The sequence below is a fragment of the Micrasema longulum genome, unplaced genomic scaffold (assembly GCF_059751315.1).
Source record: "Micrasema longulum isolate JH-2025_06_02 unplaced genomic scaffold, ASM5975131v1 h1tg000234l, whole genome shotgun sequence".
In the NCBI taxonomy this organism is placed as follows: Eukaryota; Metazoa; Arthropoda; class Insecta; order Trichoptera; family Brachycentridae; genus Micrasema; species Micrasema longulum.
Genome location: NW_028277439.1, coordinates 441,043 through 459,879, shown reverse-complemented (window position 1 = coordinate 459,879; position 18,837 = coordinate 441,043). Strand labels below are relative to the sequence as shown.

At 33.1% G+C, this 18,837-nt stretch overlaps 1 protein-coding gene across 1 annotated transcript in view; it reads left to right on the top strand.

Annotated features, from left to right (window-relative positions):
- Ddr (discoidin domain-containing receptor 2) overlaps positions 1 to 18,837 on the top strand; it is a 633,418-nt gene that overhangs the window by 589,473 nt on the left and 25,108 nt on the right. Inside the window, exons 9-10 of the mRNA XM_088243797.1 lie at positions 11,705 to 11,852; positions 16,067 to 16,380. Coding sequence (XP_088099923.1) covers positions 11,705 to 11,852; positions 16,067 to 16,380 — 462 coding nt within the window. The remainder of the gene's footprint in view (positions 1 to 11,704; positions 11,853 to 16,066; positions 16,381 to 18,837) is intronic.

Sequence of the window (18,837 nt, the reverse complement as noted above, 5' to 3'; positions counted from 1 at the left end):
GGTTGTTTTTATACTAAATGGGTTAAGAATAAGAAAAAGACAATAATGTTGGTTTAGGTTATTCAATTTTATCAAGATGTGATAAGAAAATAAATTAAATATTATGATTTATTTAAAGATGTGATGGGGAAATTCCGCGGGCAAAGCACCCACCCGAGCTTCCTCACCCACCGACCAGATCCCCCTAGTCGAGAGGAACAACAGACCAAAATATAAGTACAAGTTGCCTCGCTTCCACGTGGATTTAGAACATATCAAATTATTGTTAAGGAAGAAAAGGAACCCTGTCAAATACACGTCTAATAAGCGATTCGCTGCAAGAATGGCTGTAAATCGTTGAGATAGTGATTCAAATAACTCACCCATTAAACGGGTTCCGTGATTTTACTTTCATTGACTCTGTACGAGACCCTCAGGGGTGATATTTTGAATCTTCCCTACCCCCTTAAGAGTGATGAATTCAGGAATTTTTATTTTTTGCACACGTTTACACTTTGCTGCATATCTGGCCACACTGATGATTAAACGTCAAAAAAATATAAACACATGAATTCAAAAATGATAATTTTCATTAAAAACGTTATTGCGGAAGTCAGGTTGAATTGACCAAACCGATATCTTTTTTTCCATTTTTCAAATGGTTTTATACATCATTTGACGTTTAATCATCACTGTTGCTTTTATATTAAGCAAAGTGAAGAAGAATATAAAAAATAAAGGTCCCCAAATTAACCACTCTAGAGAAGATTCAGAATACTACCCCAGGGATTTTAACTGTAGTCGTCCGCTTTTCTTGTTATGAAAAGAACCATCGAGCAAAAAGATATTAGTCGATGCGACCAATAGCTCACATCGCGTATCATAGAGAAACGGCAAATATGACCCATGCAAAAATTTGTGACGACGTACCTACTTAAATTTATTCGTCACAAATAGTAAAAAAAACTAAAATAGTGATAAGAATGACTTCAGCAATTATTTAGTAAATACAATATAAATATGAACTTTGTTCCAAAAACGGAAAAAAATATGTATGAAGCCTATGTCAAATCTAAAATATAATATGTTATATGCAACAACTGTGGGGAACAGGAAACCAACATTATATAAACAGACTACAATGACAGCAAAATAAAATATTGACGCTTGTATATGATTCACCAACTGAAGATCTCTTTTAAAAAAATAAACAATTAAATGTTAATGATTTTTTTCAACTACAATCATTAAAATTTATTTATAATTTAGCCACTGATATAATTGTAGACAAAGAATTGAAACTTGAAAAAATGTAATAAACATGGACATAATACAAGAATATCAGAACAATATCACATACAACATTCCAAAACGAGACAATCGAGACTAATAAAATAGGGAATGAAATTATACAATAAACTACCAGACAAAACTAATCAAAAGACTTTCAAAAGATTTCAAAAATATTATTATCAACAACAGAGTATGAATTTAAAATTATGTATTATTTCTGTAAAATGAATGTAATAAGCCGTAAGGGTTAATAAATAAATTTTCAAAAAAAATAAAATATTAATAATAAAATAAAACCACATAAAACAATAATTCAGGTGTAATAAAGATTTACTAATTTAGTTTAACAATTTTTTACTAAAAGTCGCTGGCGTCAAATTTTCTTTTCATTTTCGGTATAACACCTTTGTAGATATTGGCAATTAGTCATTTAAATTTAAATTTTAATTTTTCCAATATTCTACTCGTATATGAGTTTTACTCACGATATATTCTACATTGAAAAACCCCAAGGGATTGAACCGATGACCTCATTATTCAGATTAAGCACTTTATTTCTGCGCCACGGGGCCTGGCCATTAATCAAATAAAAAAGAAGAAAAATATCGAGTACAATTTGAGTACCATGAACAATTGAATTGATTGGATTCCATTTAAAATAGTTTAATTGCTCTTTGGTATTATAACCTTCGTGATCTACGGTCATTATGTGTATCAGTGCCTATTTTCTTACTTGGAAGAACTTTGAAATCCCCCCCGCCGTTCGAAGTACGATGATCATCATTCTTCAAAATTCGTTATCTATAATTTTTCTTATTTACCAATACGCCTACTTTAAACAGGAATAATATGATGTAAGCCGTTGTGAAACACTTACACTGTAATTAATAGTTTGTATACAGACCTTCTCTTTTACATAAAACATTATTAAACACAACAATTACCAAAAGGTTTTTAAATTGTTGAGACAAAGAAAAACAAAAATTTATGAGGTAGTAAAGTAAATAAAATTGCCAGTTTAAGGTATTTTTTTTTTTTTACACATAGAAAAATGTTACAAAAATTGTTGTGTCTTTCCATTTATTTTTTTTTATTATGAATCGTCGACTTATTGATTCCTATCGAGACTTTATCACCTTATTTAAACAGACTTTTAAAACCAGTTTACACGTGAAAAATGCACTACTGTTTTGTTCCATTATCGACCATTGTCCACGTGGAAACTGCAATTTGTAGCGCAAAAATTTTCCTGATGCATCGCCACCGAGATAGACTGCTATAAGCTGGTATATACAGTCATCATATTTGACATTTGAATAGATTTATTATTTTTTCATTTATGACAATTTAATTCTTATAAGAAAAGTGTTTGGTTGACATAGTTTAATTTACAAGTGATTCTAATGATAACGTATGAAACAAAAAAAGGAAACGAATTAATATGGGTATTGATGGGGTCTACGTTCAACGCTCAAGGCACAAGGGAGGAATGCGGTAATATTCGTCAATATCGCCAACTAATTTTTATCTAAACTCAACGGGGTAGTGTCACAATAAACGGCAATACTTATAACAGTTCTGTGTGTAAATTTAAACCAGAATCTGGGACTAGTGTTTCCGTCTTGGCTGTTCTAAGATAAAAATCCTGAAAAATTAAATCATATAAACATAAGTTCATTTCATAGTGTAGTGGTTGGCACGTTGGCCTACCATGCTTTAGGTTCCGGTTTGATTTCTGGCAAAATCGACATTTAATTGTCCCAGGGCTGGAACTGAAACGTAAGATTTTACTTTATACTTAATTTACTTATTTTATTACGCAGTGTGTTGATTGCTTAAATGGTTTTCTGTGTCCGAGCGCATTAAAAATTCAATTTTCTGTGTGAAATTCAGAATTTTGGATGGGTACTTTCTGCTTTGGTATATAAAATCCTGATTAAGAAAATCGAGTGGCGATAATTTCGCCTCGCAGTGTAGTGGTTGGCGCTTTCGCCTACCATTCATTTATATTGCTTAGAAATACATCAAATATTATTTAGAAATGTGGTTCTTCACTGCAATATTTCATACACATATAGATAGAATTTTTATTTGTGAGTTTTGTGTTTTTATTGCGCTTTAAATGTAGTATGATTTAATTATGTTTAATAAGGCATATTTTAAAATTATATAAAATGTCTCTCTCTGCACCCCAGTGAGAACATTATTATTAATGTAAAAAAAGTAATACCTAAATGGTAAAAGAAGAAATAAAATAAAAAAAATTGAAAACGCCGCCGCCGGTATTGACTTCTCTATTATCGGTATTTCCACATAGTACGAGTTTTTTTTAATATTTTGTCTGTTTTTAAAATTTCAAACTTGAAACGTGATTCTCTGTTATACCATACGCCATTTCGTTCATTCAATCAATCAGAAACCAGAATGCTGATTTCACTAGCGTCAGTAGCTTCCTAGTCGTTTAGTAAACATTAATACCGCCATGCCCGCCATCAACACGCTGAATATTTTTTTATTTAGATTTTATTTAATACTTACAGACTTGCTTAAAAGTTCCTAATTTTCGTATTGTTTGTTCACATATTTTATGTTTTGTTGAATTTGTTAAAAAAAAACACAACAAATTGTGTTTTAAGAAATGCATTTGCTTGTTAGGTTAAAGATGTAACTATTGCGTTTAAAATATGAGGACGTTTAAATATAAAATAAAATTGAGGTTGAAGACCTTAAAATAAATAGTGAACTTGAATCATTGTTGTTGTTTTAATTTAAACACTTTTATTTCCAGGACTTCTATCTTTGTAATAATTTTAACCTGAAAACTGAAAACGGTGAAGTAATAAAGATTATGACTTTTGAGTATTTATTGAATATTAAGCATAAATATCGAGAATATATCGAAATACCGGGGTTCCGATATTTAAAATTGTAATATCAAAAAACTACCTGTAACATTATGTAAATACTACCTTTTACGCGTACCAGAATTAATTATGGTAAGGTTAACAGTTTGACAGTATAGGCACTATATAGACACACTAGTACCTTATATTAATATTTATATCGCCCGAAACTACGTGTCTCGAAAATCAATGCAGAGGTGCGTGACCAAGGCGCGTTAGGTCTCACAGTGGGAGAAATTCATATCAATCTAATTTGATACCCACAGACCTTTACACGGGACGTATTTGTGCAAAGTACCAAGGATTATAATATAAGGACCTTGTGTGTTCATTGTATGAAGTATGTCCAAGAAAGTAATATTTATTAACGCTGAACCCTTGAAGCTGGATTTTTTCATATAAATGTTAAATCTCTACGAGGCACAAATATCGAGATCCGTCCATTTTGTAAGGCTGAGACAAACGCTATCGAGCGAATCAAGGAAGAAGCTCTGCGTTTGTTTGAACGTGTAGAGCATGATGATGGATGCAAAAAACGAGGAAGACCGAGGAATACATGGTATGACCAAATCCAACAAATATTTGAAGTTTGATATGTCAAAAGTCGGAATAGTCGGCGGACCACTTTAAAAATCGATATTTAACGTTCACCCTGATAGGAATTGAACTTAGGGTCATGATAGGCAAACGTGCCAATCACCACAAATCGCGGTGGACTTATATCCTCTCATTTCCTATTTCAGAGAGTAGTGAGAGTAAACGTCGTGTTGAATACACTCGTTCAGATTTCTGGTTCTATTTTACACTCAGAACTACAGATGTATCTATGAAAATACACATCCGGATAAAACACATCTATCTCACTTTTTTTTAAGTATTCATTAACAATGAAATAATTTTAAAACGAAACCAATTTAACAATAAAACCTCGTTGTATATTTTTTTTAAATTGTGACTGGAATAGAACGTAAAAAATAAAAAAGCGATGGTTTTTCTTCAAAACATTTTCAAACTGCTTTCCTTAATAAAAACAATGCGAACAAACCGTTAAAGAAACATATTTGTCTGCTTTAAAAGTATTCGGGTACTCTTACATTGCTATTGTAACGAGTAACAAAGGCCTAAGAAAGAAGGGAAAACGTCAAAGCATCTCGTTCATCGTAAAATCTTAAAAAGAAAATAAAGTTTGTTCCCAAAAATCACTCGGCGCATCAGCCATGAAATCATATCGACACATTTTTCAGATTCTTGAGAGCGTTTAGAAAGGCGCGGGATTATGGGGGGGCAAAAGGTGAGCGGGGAAAGGTGCGAAGGAGGCTTTTCAAAGCTTCCTCTCAATTTTTGCGGGACGCATATGTTTTTATACAACTTTCCTCTTTTGAGCGCCGAGATATAAAAGTGTATATAAATTTCCCTAAGAAAACACGAGTCATCTATGGGGGTTCTTCATTCGAGTGCTGCCTTAGAGATGAGTATGAGAAGGCAGGATGGATTTGTGCTCTGCGCGAACAAGGAATTTTTTAATTAAAATATACAGCGATGTTTTAATCAAACGCGGGGTGGCGAAAACTTAAATTGTTAAGTCATGCGAGATGTTTCGTACAATCGTCGCCGCAGAAGTGCGTGTGGCGTACCTACGATAAATAAATATTACCCACAAATTATGCGCTACAAATCACCCCGAAGGGGGCGGTTTGTAACTAGATTTAATGGAACATTTGGACACCCCCTTGATACATTTACAGGCAGATTGGATTGTAAGGAGCGAATGATAAGCCGAATGTTTTGTTTTGTAGTGTTTGGTAAAAAGCTCAGTCATTTCTCTAATACAAAAAAAACTTTTGCATAAAATGTGAAAAATGAAACTAGTTAAACAGATCAAACCTTGTAAAATGATTAATATTATCCTTTTAAAATATTCATGCCAATTTAATAATATATTATTATGAATAAAATATTCGTTTTAATTTCATCAAATTGTATACTTAGTATTTCATTGATTTTATTGAAAAATTTTATTCTCTTTAGTTGATACTGAGCATTTTAAAATGTTCTACTATCATAGATATTTAAGAGTATATCAGAAATTCGGCGTATGGAACAGTACTAATTTTTCGCAATGTTACCTCAAAATGAAAAAAATATAACGGGAAGCCACAAAACGCTCCACTTTTTAGGGGAGGCGATCAATACCAGGTACCTTTTCGTATTCGTACACCTCGATGAAGCAGGAAAATAACAGATGCCGTGAAAAAGGGTCTATAATTTTTTTAAATAATTTAAATCTATCAAGTCCATAAACTTTTCAACAAATACATAATATAGAATTCATCCTGAAGCATTAAAAAATTATGACGTGTTTAATTAACCTTATTTTGGAGAAGAAACAATATAGAGTTTTGTGGTTCAATACTGTAAATAATAAGTTAAAAATTAAAAATCAAATGTTAATATTTTGAAATTATGTCTTAAAACAGAAAAATTATTGCTTTTACGTTTAACTTATTATGAACATGTAAATCCTTATTCGTGTTGTCAATTTGAAAAAAAATAAATCATTATTTGAGAATATGCCTAATAGGCATATGGTGCGAGTGCAAGTAATCGACAAAAATATTTTTGGAAACTGAAAAAGACCGGAAAAGATATTCCACGATAAAGAACAAATTATAGAGAATGTAAAATGTCTGAATGATCGGCGAGCGTAAATTTCGAAGAAGCGATTCTCTATGGATATATTATATATTATTATTCTAAAAATGATTGATTGTGTCTGTCATGTTTCACACGTATTGTGCCGATCCACTCGGTCCGGTTAAATTAGGGTGGGTGGATACTTATTTATTCTTTTTTCTTTCGAGAAAAAATCGAGAAGAGATTAGTCGGCCTCATAGTGTACTGTTTCGTGTATGAAAATGGTGATAAATGCCGATTGATAAATGAAATAATTTTAAAAAAGCATTGCCCGCTGATTTTCTCTGTAGCGCGATGACCGGCCAAACTCGTTCATAGGAATTTAAGCCTTATTTTTTAAGTGAATAACAGTATTTTTTATTTGTATAAATTTTGATGCTCAAACTAATGAACTGAAAAGAACGGTAATATACAAAAAGACACTGCCTGCCTAATTCGCTTTGTATAGCGCCGTCTTTGTCACTCGTACACTCATTCTACACTGGACGCGTGCGACAGATACGGCCGTCTACAAGATCGACAGTCTCTTTCGCAAGGCCGTCGGCCAATGCTTTATGAAAATATGAAATACGGTACAGCTGTCAGAGCGGTTAAAACTCAATTCTAATTAGTTTTATTTTATTATAATTAGTATTAACATAATACAATAAAGATGAAAAACATTTTAGAGAAGTGAATAAGAAGTCTAGGCATCCACAAGGCTTATGACCTGCCATTGACTGGTTTATGTGGCCTTTTTACACACTGTGTAACATTCTGCCCGTATTTTGTTAATATTAAAAGCCCCTAGTGGGTTGAATCCAGCCCTTGTCTACAAAAATTTAGACAAACTCAAAACATTGTTTATAATTAGTATTAAAAAAATAATAATCTGAAAACGCACCGTGATTCCCCGATTACTTTGTGTTTCTGTAAAAATATAGTGAACTGTGGGCATATTTAACTATAAAATGTATTTGACTTTGTAAGTGAATGAAATACATAAGTGTGGCTTATATCCAGTAACATTTTGTGGGAAGACAGACAAGCTAAAAGGTATGTTTGTTATATAAAATAGTAGATTTGGGGTCTATATTTAAATTATTCATTCAAATTATGGTTGATTTGTACTTCAAAATTTTAAATGTCATCCTTTGTTTTTTATTTATTTATTTATTCATTCAAAATTACACTCGCTATCATATTAATGAATATATAGATTTCAGTAGATTCGTTATCAGATAAAACAGTTTCACATTTTTTCATTTTCATGGGGGGGAGAGCGGCTACAACTTTGCCACACTACTCTAAAACCTGTTTTTACTTTTATTTTAGTAATTTAAGGTTAAGGATAAAATAATAACTACTAATCGCTGCAATTGGATACTAAATTTGAGCAGAAAATAGTCACAGGTGAAAAAAAAGTTTCATTTTTGCTAAGTTGCTGACATTCCATTTAATAAAATAGAAACTATGAAATTATGAAGATAGATGACATAATTTTAATTCATCAACTTTGAAAACAACTGGGAATCATATTTATCAATACTAACCAATCAGCTGATATATTATGTACGACCGAAGTATAAGTAGTAGTATAATAATATATAAATGTCAGAAAAGGCAGCTTTATGAGCAAACAGAAAAAAATAAGTATTTGGTTTATTAATTTATAAATGGATTTCCTATATTGGGGACAAATAAATAGTTTAAAAAATATATATGAAAAAAGGTAATGTTAAAATTCGGTAAAATTTCTGTCAAAATCGGTAGGGTTGGCAACGGCTGCAGTCGGCGATAAATCACTGTTATTATTTTAAATTACAGATTCTTCGTTATTCGATGTTAATCGCTTACTAATCGATTTTTTTCGTTAATGTTTTTTTTTGCACCACAACAGGCCTTAAGACCCAATTACAGAGGTGATTTACAGCAAAGTACACACAGATTTCGGAAAAATCACATTTATTTTTTGTTTTGTGGGAATCGAACCAGGAACCTTCGGTGTGTGATTCAATTATCTTAAACACTTTATCATGGAGGTCGCCGAAATATGTAGTTTTTTTATTTTTATTTTAAAATTTCATTGATAAACCCTTACGGGTTTCATACATTTAACAAAATATTTTTACTTTTGAAATTCACATTCTACTGTTAATGATAATATTTTGAACGTCTTTTGTCTGAGTCTTTTGCTTAGTTTTGTCTAGTAGTTTATTGTATAATTTCAGTCCATGGTTTATTAGTCTCGACTGTCCTTGTCTCGTTTTAGAAGGTTGTATATGATATTTTTCTGATATTCTCGTATTGTGTCATGTTTAGTACATTTTTTTTCAAGTTTTCGTTCTTTGTCTACAATTACATCAGTCGCTAATTTATAAACAAATTTTAAGGATTCTAGTTTAAAGAGTTCAGTTACATTTAATTGCTTAGTTTGTTTAAAAAGTTCTTTAGTTGCTGTTAGATAGGGTAGGTCATGTACTAACTTTAATATTTTATTTTGCTGTCTTTGTAGTATTTTTATGTCATTTTGATTTCCTGTTCCCCATAGTAGTTGCATATAACATATAACATATTTAATTTTTTACATAAGCTTAGTACATTAAATTTTTTTCTTGGAACAAAATTTTTGATTTAAAAAAAAGACTTGATAATGATGCCATTTTGCTAATTAAATTGTTGATCTGAATTGTCTGACTATTGTAAGTATTTTACTTGTTCAATTTCAGTTGTTCATTATTTATGTAAGCATCTACTTTATGACATTTTTTACTAGATTCAAAATGGATAATATTGCTTTAATAATACTACATAATCTTGCATTGTATCTGTAAATTTTATGTGGTTTTGGTTGCATTATTCTGAGAGACAAATTATTCTTTATTGCATTTAGATTGCTCCGAACAGCAAAAAAACAATTATGATGCTTAAAGGGGCGAAATTTCACAGTGCCCGAGATCTTAATTAATCAACTGAGGCCCGCAGGACTGATAAAACGAGGCTTAAAGGGCCGAATTCCCTAGCATGTAACATTATGAATTATTTTTAATTTTGTTTCGTCGATGTCCCAACGCAGCACAAGATACATGGAGTTGGTATAAAGTTAATTTTAGAATTTTGACTGATGGGTTGTAAAAAACTATAGAATAGCGTGGCATTCTATTTTCCTGCTTACAGAGGTAGGAGGCGAGGCGGAGACATTATATTGAACTCGGGCAAGTAGACCGGGAGGTTTCTCGACGTACTCGTATGTCAATAGTCCGACTTCTACTGAATGAGTTTTTTGTGCTTTTCTCTTTAAAAAGCGACGCGAAGACGTTTCTAAACTAGGCTAAAGCCAGATCGGAATAATTAGAGCAGCTTTAAGGAAAATAACTGTATCAGAAAATATTATTACGCGTTATAAGCAAACTAAAACATAATGGATAATCCCCTCTAGAGTCGGTGGCGGTGTAATGTTTGTATTAGTTCGACATCCCGCCTTTTGACATTTTAGCAATCACCTCATTTACTGATGAATACAAAAACGTATACGACAGTTTTTCTAACATTTGCTGTTAGCAAAATTGAATGTTAATTATTCAGGATAGCTTGAATCTCGTTACTTATTTATTTGGACTGGCGTTCAAGTTGGCAAGTTGATTGCACGTTTCCTCACTAAGAAAGGTACACTTAGGAGAATATCGGTCTGCTTACTTTAATTGCCGGAATTCGATTGCCAGGGAAGCTAGCACTTAAGCGAATTATGGGCTTAGGACGATCATTAAAGTTTTACTGTGTTTAGTAATAATATTTATACGTTTTATTGTGTCTTAATTCTGAATTACGTATATATCGTATTAAAAAAAATGTGTTCACGTAATGAAAAGAAATGGACTGAAATTATGTTGTTCATACAAGATATTATAATATTTTTTTTATTATGTTGAAAAAAAACTCATTGAAAATGCATTTTTTTATATTTAAGTTAGTAACTGAAATAAATAAGAACTAAATGACATATTTATTAATTTATTGACGTACAACGTTAAAAGGTAAAGTATAACAAAGTAATATAATAAATAAAGTACCGTAAAAAAAAGATTTGTGATTAAACAGTGAAATATCGTTAGAAATGTAATAAAATATAAATGCATATTTAGTTTATAAACCATACGTATCATGATGTAGGCACATTATGTGAATATTAATATGAAAAGCGAAGAGTTTTGGATTTAAAAAAATATGTATACATAAGTTCAGTCTGCTTACTAATTTGAAATAAAAAATAAATTGACAGATAGTTCAGAAATGGTTATCCCAGTAAAGACTACCCTCATCAAATTTTAATGACGACTCTTGAGTTGAGGTATCTAAATTCTTGAATAATAAAAAATGAATTAAATCCAATTCTTGTCTTCAAACATTTGGACAAACTCTAAATATTACTGGGAAATAAATTTGAAATAAAAATTTGAGTTATTCGAAAATAACCTAAAAATGTTGTAATGTAACCAGAATTATAATCATCATTTTTTCTTAAGTAAAGTACTATGTTTAAAAATAAAAACCTCATTCGTAACTCGGATTTTTTAAAAGCAAAATAAGGAGAACAAAATATTTTTTTTCAATTTTAAATGATGCCAAAGTGGAAGTATATTTTTTCAAAAAAGGACGTTAAAATAAGAAATGTAGTGTTTTTTTTTTTTTTAATATAATATTGTATTAATATTGTTCGAGTTGGCCATTTTGTTTTCACGTGGCTTCGTATTTGAAAAATGACAAAATATTTTACAAAAAATGAACGACGTTTCTCGTTTTATTACCGATGTATATCGTTTACCTGTATTTCAATCTCGTTTTCAATTTTGTTTCAGGTTATAACTGGAAATACGAACACATACCTTGAAGCAAAGAAAGATCTAGAGCCACCCTTTTGGGCTTCAAAAGTGAGATTCGTTCCATACAGTTATCATCGGCGGACTGTCTGTATGAGAGTAGAATTATATGGATGCTATAGAGATGGTAAGTCTTTTAAATATTTAATGTATGCACATTAAGGTGGCTCGATTTCTTATTTTATGGAAACTCAAAACGGCCCTATGCGGAAAAGTGTTCTATGGCCTACAGATTAAGGGAAAAATTAACAAAAAAAAAATATTTTTACGATCATATTTTCCGCGGGACTGTTCATGGTAGTATAAAAACATTTTTTTTTTAGGCAAGCCAATATATTACTTTAAAGTATTTATTACAAATTAATATAAAACATAAGCAACATAGATACATTTTTTTCTATTATAAGTACTGAGCAGTTTCAGATTTTTTTTTTTGTTAAATAAAAACATCGAAATAACAGTTAACGGTTAAACGCTGGCATTCATTTTCTTGATTTTTGTCATTATTATTTTTTTAACCTGTTGCTTTTTTGATTTCTGCAGACAGACACTGACGCTTCTTGAACTTTACTATTTTTACAATTCGTGTGGCTTTCTGTGATAGGAAAACCCCTTAATTGAAGGTGGTATGGCATCGTGAATAATTGATGCGTCTCCTATTGCTTCTGAAATCATCTTATATGAACATTGTTCAGTTATTCTTGGCTCTGTCAGATTATCTCTCTTCACCAAATCCACATAATCTCTTGCATAAATATCACATTCTAGTAATTAGAATATTTGGATACTTGTTGCAATTCCAATCCGTTTAATTTTGCAGGATGTCGGATTTCTCCTGAAAACCATTTTCTTACGTGTCTTTTCTCGTCAGCTAGCACTGATAAAAGAACATTCTCAGAGTACGAAGTATTTTTTTTAATAACTGGGTCACAATAATTACTCATTTCATTTCACTGGACAAATAACGAGATAAAGCGATTGACTTATACAAATACTGTGGACCATAAATGTTTGATGGTTTTGTTTTTATATTAAACCACATAGGTGTTTGAACTTCAATACTAAAAGTCGTTAATGTTACTTAAGTCTCGGATGGAATATTGCGATCCTGTTTGCGGGTGAAGGCCACCTTGAGTGCCAATTTTTTCTAGGGGTTTTCTTCGACAGACCTTAAATTGCACTGTCCAAAGTTGATAGCTTCACAGTGTCCATTAAACATAGTTCATCAGTGCTTAAGTCTTTCTTATTTGTGACTTCAGGTAGCTTGCATTTTATTGAGGTGAATAAAACTATAGGCAGCTTCTCGCAATCCAACAGTTTTCTCATTTCTCCCGTGAATCTTCTGAGCCCGATTATAGTTTCATCTAAATTTTCCAAAATATGACAATGTGTAAGCTTTTTGGCATGTAACTGGCACACAAACTACTGTTCTATTGAATCCAATCCCAAGCAGGTTTGTAAGATCAATATCATATCTTATTATGTGTTTTTCAGTTTGACTGTCTTTTCCGACGTTTACAGATACGTGAATAATATACTTGGACTCAAGTTCTTTTACTAAACTTATGTGTTTTTCGTTTTGTTTTTTATTCCGCTTTTTAAAAAATGTTATGGTTTTGTTTGTACGTCCGTCAAAATATATATGAATTTGATCAGAATCTGCTGAGATGATAAAGTGGTTCTTATTTATGTTCTCTCACGACGAATGTAAAATTCAATCAATGACTTTCGATATGTTGCTTCGTGATACAAAGCCAACATTTTGAAATGCAGCTGGCATGATAGCTGCCCCTTTTTGATCAGAAACGCTTTACTGATCTAATCTCTTCTCTTCGAGTGAAAGATCTTTGAGAATTTGGAATGGGCTCTCAACAATATCTAACTGTACTGGAAAGTCTGTGCCCTCGCTCAAACGCTGCTTCCGTTTACTTCCTTATTGGATTGACGCTCGTTTTTAGGTATCTTCTAAAATACTAACAATTTCTTTACACGGTGTAGAAATGTCTTCTTTGTATCGTATGTCGGTTTAAATACCAAAATACGTTCCAGATTACGTTTTCACAGGTAGAATGCATATTTGGTGGCATATCACAACCGGACCCGAAAATTGGGCAAATCATGTATTTTCTTAATACTGTTATAATGCAAAACTAGTTCAAGTACATAGACTTACACAATTCACACAATATAATCGTAATTAAATTAGCGGGAACAGCGGTGGCGCATGCTATTCTGACGGCCACTTGCTCAGTTTAATGTAGTTTTACGAACTGATTTGAGAGGGTGCTGGGAAGGACTTAGTTATAAAAGCTATCGTTATATATTATTTAGTTGATTACAATGATTTATGCACATTTAAATTGCAGAAAAACAGTTATTTGGTTTCCAAAATCATCTAACCAAAACATGTATTTTTTTTTAAATAATCTCAAATTAAACCCCCCGCCCCCGCGGCAAACCGTAGACTTCAAAGTATTTTTTATTTGATTTTTCCTTTATTCTACATGGGTACTATAGATCATATTTTCCGCATAGGGCAATTTTGATAACCTCATTTTTTTCTCCATACAAGATCGATCCACCCTAATGTTCATGTATATTTTATGTTTTTAGAGAGGCGTTTGTGCCGTGTACGTCAATAAAACAAATAAAAATATTACATTTTGACAACGCTTCGGGTTCATACAAAGTTTTTAAAATAAGTTTCATTTCCGTGGGCGCGTCAGGGCGAAATGAAAAATTCAGACAGAAACACAACCCTTGACAAGCGTGTTTGACTCATCCCTGGGGAAAATCTAAAAAAAGATGTCACCTCGTTGTGTACTGCGATTAGTGCGTTTGCTTACTACGCCTGAGGTCACGAGTTTGATACCTGGCACAAAGTCAACATGGATTATTACTGTAGATTGATTATTTTCACAGAAATATTTCAATTCTTGGACTGGATCTGAAGCATGAGACTGATCATATTACTTTATTTTTAACTGAAATCATTTTTGACTGCGAGTAGTGAGAACGGGGTGGGGTGGGGTTTTGAAGTTGATGGTAATGCGGATTTTTTTATTTGCCATAGATTGATGGTCGGAAGAGACGCGCGCGTTCGCTATCGAGTCATACTTATGTAAGAGGACATGCGGTGTCGTAGAAATTTGATAAATATGTATTCAAACCGTTTTTCTGTCATTCTCTAGCAGATGCTTCCCTGACATTGTGCGAAAAAGATGTCGAAAAAGAACATCGGACTGATAATGCCCGACTAAAATCAACAACGATGGTTTCGTTGTCCCGTTTTCCATACCCCAGAACTGAACCGATTTGATTTTTTCCCTTGCAAGAGTATCAGAATAAAATTTTCTGTGTCAATACCTTTTCCGTTTTTCAAAATTAATTTTCAAATTTGTACACAGCACATGTGAAGACGACTGATAAAACTGGGAGTTTTTATGGATTTGTGGATGATCCTAGCTTCCATAAGAAACAATCAATCAAAACATGCAAAACAGTAGTGACGCGCCGATGGTAAATATATATAGTGTGTAAAAAAATCGCTGCTCTAGATCTGTAATCCAGGGAGGAAACAGAAGAATACGTTTATATTACGAATACTCAGACCGTGTTTCCTCTTAACAAGCGATTTTTCATTTTCTGCGGCTAGAAGTACTGTAATAGTTACAATATTCATCAAGTGAAGAGCCTTCGATAAAATTAATTCCAAATTGGGTAGCCAGATTTACAACTTCAGAGAACTTTAGAGCTATCAACAGAGGTTGCCAAGGTCCAGCTCCATCTGCTTCAACTGATGAAATTATCCAACGTGTGAGTGATTCAGTGTTTAAAACTTTACCGATGTCACTGGAAGGCACTCGTTGGTTGAAGAAGTCGCTAAATCAAGTTGCATAAAATAATGAATAAGAAATTCAAGTTACATCTAGACAAAATAGTCCAAAAATTGAACGATAATGACTATCAAACAAGATTTACTCGTGCTTAGGATGTTAAGGACACTTTATGCGCAATCACGACTGAGCAACATAGTTTACAGTGATGATATACATTTTCATCGTGGAGGTTATGTGAACAAGCAAAATCGATGAACGATGATGATGGTAGTGATGAAAATATTGATGACGGTAAAGATTATGATGATAATGATAATGATAATGATAATGATAGTGATAAGGATGACTATAATGAGGATGGGGATAATATGTAAATGGTGATGATGACGATGATGATCGTAATGATGATGATGTCGGTGAAGATGATGATGATGATGATGATGATGATGATGATGATGATGATGATGATGATAATTATGATTTTTTTTTATCTTCCATTTAGACGGGGTACTTAGCTATTCGATGCCGCAAGGCGACAAGCGCAGCGGCGGACGCGAGATGTTCGACACCACATACGACGGGCATTGGGAGAAAGAGCTGATCCGAGGCCTGGGCCTGCTGACGGACGGACGCTACCCTGAGGACATGAGCACGGTCAGCGGCTCCCTTGGCGGGATCTCCGGCGGCGCCGGTTGGGTGGGTTGGCGCAACGACACGAGAGACAAGACCGTCGGCATCACCTTCGAGTTCGACTCCGTCAGAGAATTTACCTCAGTCCACATATTCTGCAACAACCAATTCACCAAAGACGTTCAGGTATGATAGTAAAAATAACATACATTAATATTTATGACAGGTTAAGGTCTTGTGGTAGTGCTGCAACTTATTTCCCATTTCCTAACACGGTTATTAACAAATAACAAAAAATCACAAAAAAAGATACAAAAAATAAAGTGAATGTTACACAGTGTGTAAAGTGGCCACTACGAACGATAGACAGGTCATAAGCCTTATAAATGCTTAGACTTCCATATTCCCTTCTCAAAACTATTTTCCCTCTCTGGTATAACTTCCAAGGGAGGAAATCCAGCATGTCTGCAAACATTATGACATACTCAAAACATTGTTATTTTTTGTATCCACGCGGGTAGAGATTATAGTTTTGTGTGTGAAATAGAATCAGAACCCTGGACAAATGTTTTCAACGCTACAACTTCTCTCAGGAAATCGAGTGAAGATTCGTCCACCTTGCAATCTAGTGGTTCGCGTCTTTCCTACCATACCTGAGATCCCGTGTCAATTCCCGGCAATGTCGACAATGTGTATTCGCTCCAATATTCTAGTGTTCCCGAACGCCTGTCTGTGTCCAGTCGGATGAAGAAAGCAGTTATGCGTTTAAAATATAGTACAACCAGAATGTCAGAAATTCTGAAAATGAAAATCGAGTGGAGATTGTGGATAATAGTCTGCGTCGTCGAGTAGTGTTTGACACGCGTTCCCCTTTTCAGCTTGATGTTCCAGCTTCGATTGCCAGTAAGGTCGATATCCATAAATAATACTTTGTCAAAGGGTTGCTTTTGAAACGTAAGACTGATCACCTCACCTTCATGCAACAAATTATCGAGATACGCTGCATTTGGTGTGTCAATACAGTGACCTTTCACCACTGGGTGCAGATAGGGGAATTGTGATGATGATACTGGCACCTGGGTCTGAATTACAATGGGAAGTTAACATTTAATTTTAATTTTATCTACAAAGTAAAATTAAGTTTTCCGTTTAAAAAATAGAATATGCATACATTTTTTTTAAGCCAACAGGCTGAATACAATTTAATGTTATCGACGAAGATACTTTAAATTTTCATGAATAAATATCGATTTTACTTTATAGACAGTCTGTTAGCTTCCGATTGTAATTTCCCTCTGAAGCTTAAAACTTTACGTTACAAATTACAAATACGCTGATTGAAATGCCATTACGGTGCCCTATGCACCATTGTGTACGGATAGGGCATTAATAATGATAATTGATGTTGGTTCATCTTTGGCGTAAATTGTTTTCATTGTTTTGGAAATAAATCAGATCCTACTTAGTTAAGGCCAAATTTGTTTAAAAAAATATATTCCTTCTAGCAAGATGAAAAAATAATTTAGTGTATCTCCGCGTAGTTTCTTGCACGCATTATGGTAGGTGCGAGTTCTGTGAAACTGTGTATTATGGTTCAAACGTTTCACTTTATTGTGAGCCTTTCTGCTCTTTTCATTCCGGATCTGATTAACTATTTACAGCTGGCAGAGTAACTCGAGGCGCTCAGGCAGCACTATTTATATTTTATGGGGGTATTGTCATTCCAACTTTAAGTAAAATAGCATTTTTAACTAAGAAGACAGTCCGTTCAATTCTTTACTCTTGGCCATAATTAAACCCATCAACTTTCAATAGAAACATTTAATAACGTTCGTTTAGGACATTTGAACAAAACCACAATTTTCAAAAACGTATGTCCCTTCGTGATATCTGCTGGTTTTTATTTGATTTATTTTGAAATTATTTTTCTTTTTCTCGTGCTAGGTACTCCTTTTGGAGGTTTGCGGCCATCACTTGAAACTCTTTTTGATCTTAGGTCACTGATCAGCATGGCTCTATTTTTTTTATTTTTTTTTTGTAGTTGCAAATTATTTGTACCTTGCTTTTGTTTTGTGCAAAGTTTTATCGAATACATTTATCTTTAAATTATATTCCGTTGACTTCAACATTTTTAACCGTAGACTTACAATAATAAAAATAAAGCAGAATCAGAATAAACAAAATAGTTCTAGAAATATTACATTAACAAATATTAAAAAATAAAAATTAAAAATCGTAAAAGTTGGACACAAAAAACAAAAGGAGCTAGATACCACCATTGAATAACTTAGCCTGCTTGATCGTCCCTGTAATGAATCGAACAGTCTCTCTTCGTGTATCATTACAGTTCAGGAGCTCAGGTAGGTTATTAGTCGCAGCAATCCGAGTGTTTATTTTGCATTCAAGCTCCCACCTCGGCCTATTAAACATTGGACAGTATATAAGAAGATATTCCACAGTCTGCTCAGTGATGCCATCACATGGACAGCAACTATCGTCTCGCAGCCCAAAGCGATGCAGATATTCCCTCATGCATCCATGTCCCGAGAGAGCCTGAGTTAATTCATATGTAGGCGTTTCATGCTTCCAAAATGTTTTGGCCTCGTCTGTGCTTCTCAAAAGTTGCTTGATCCACTTATTGGC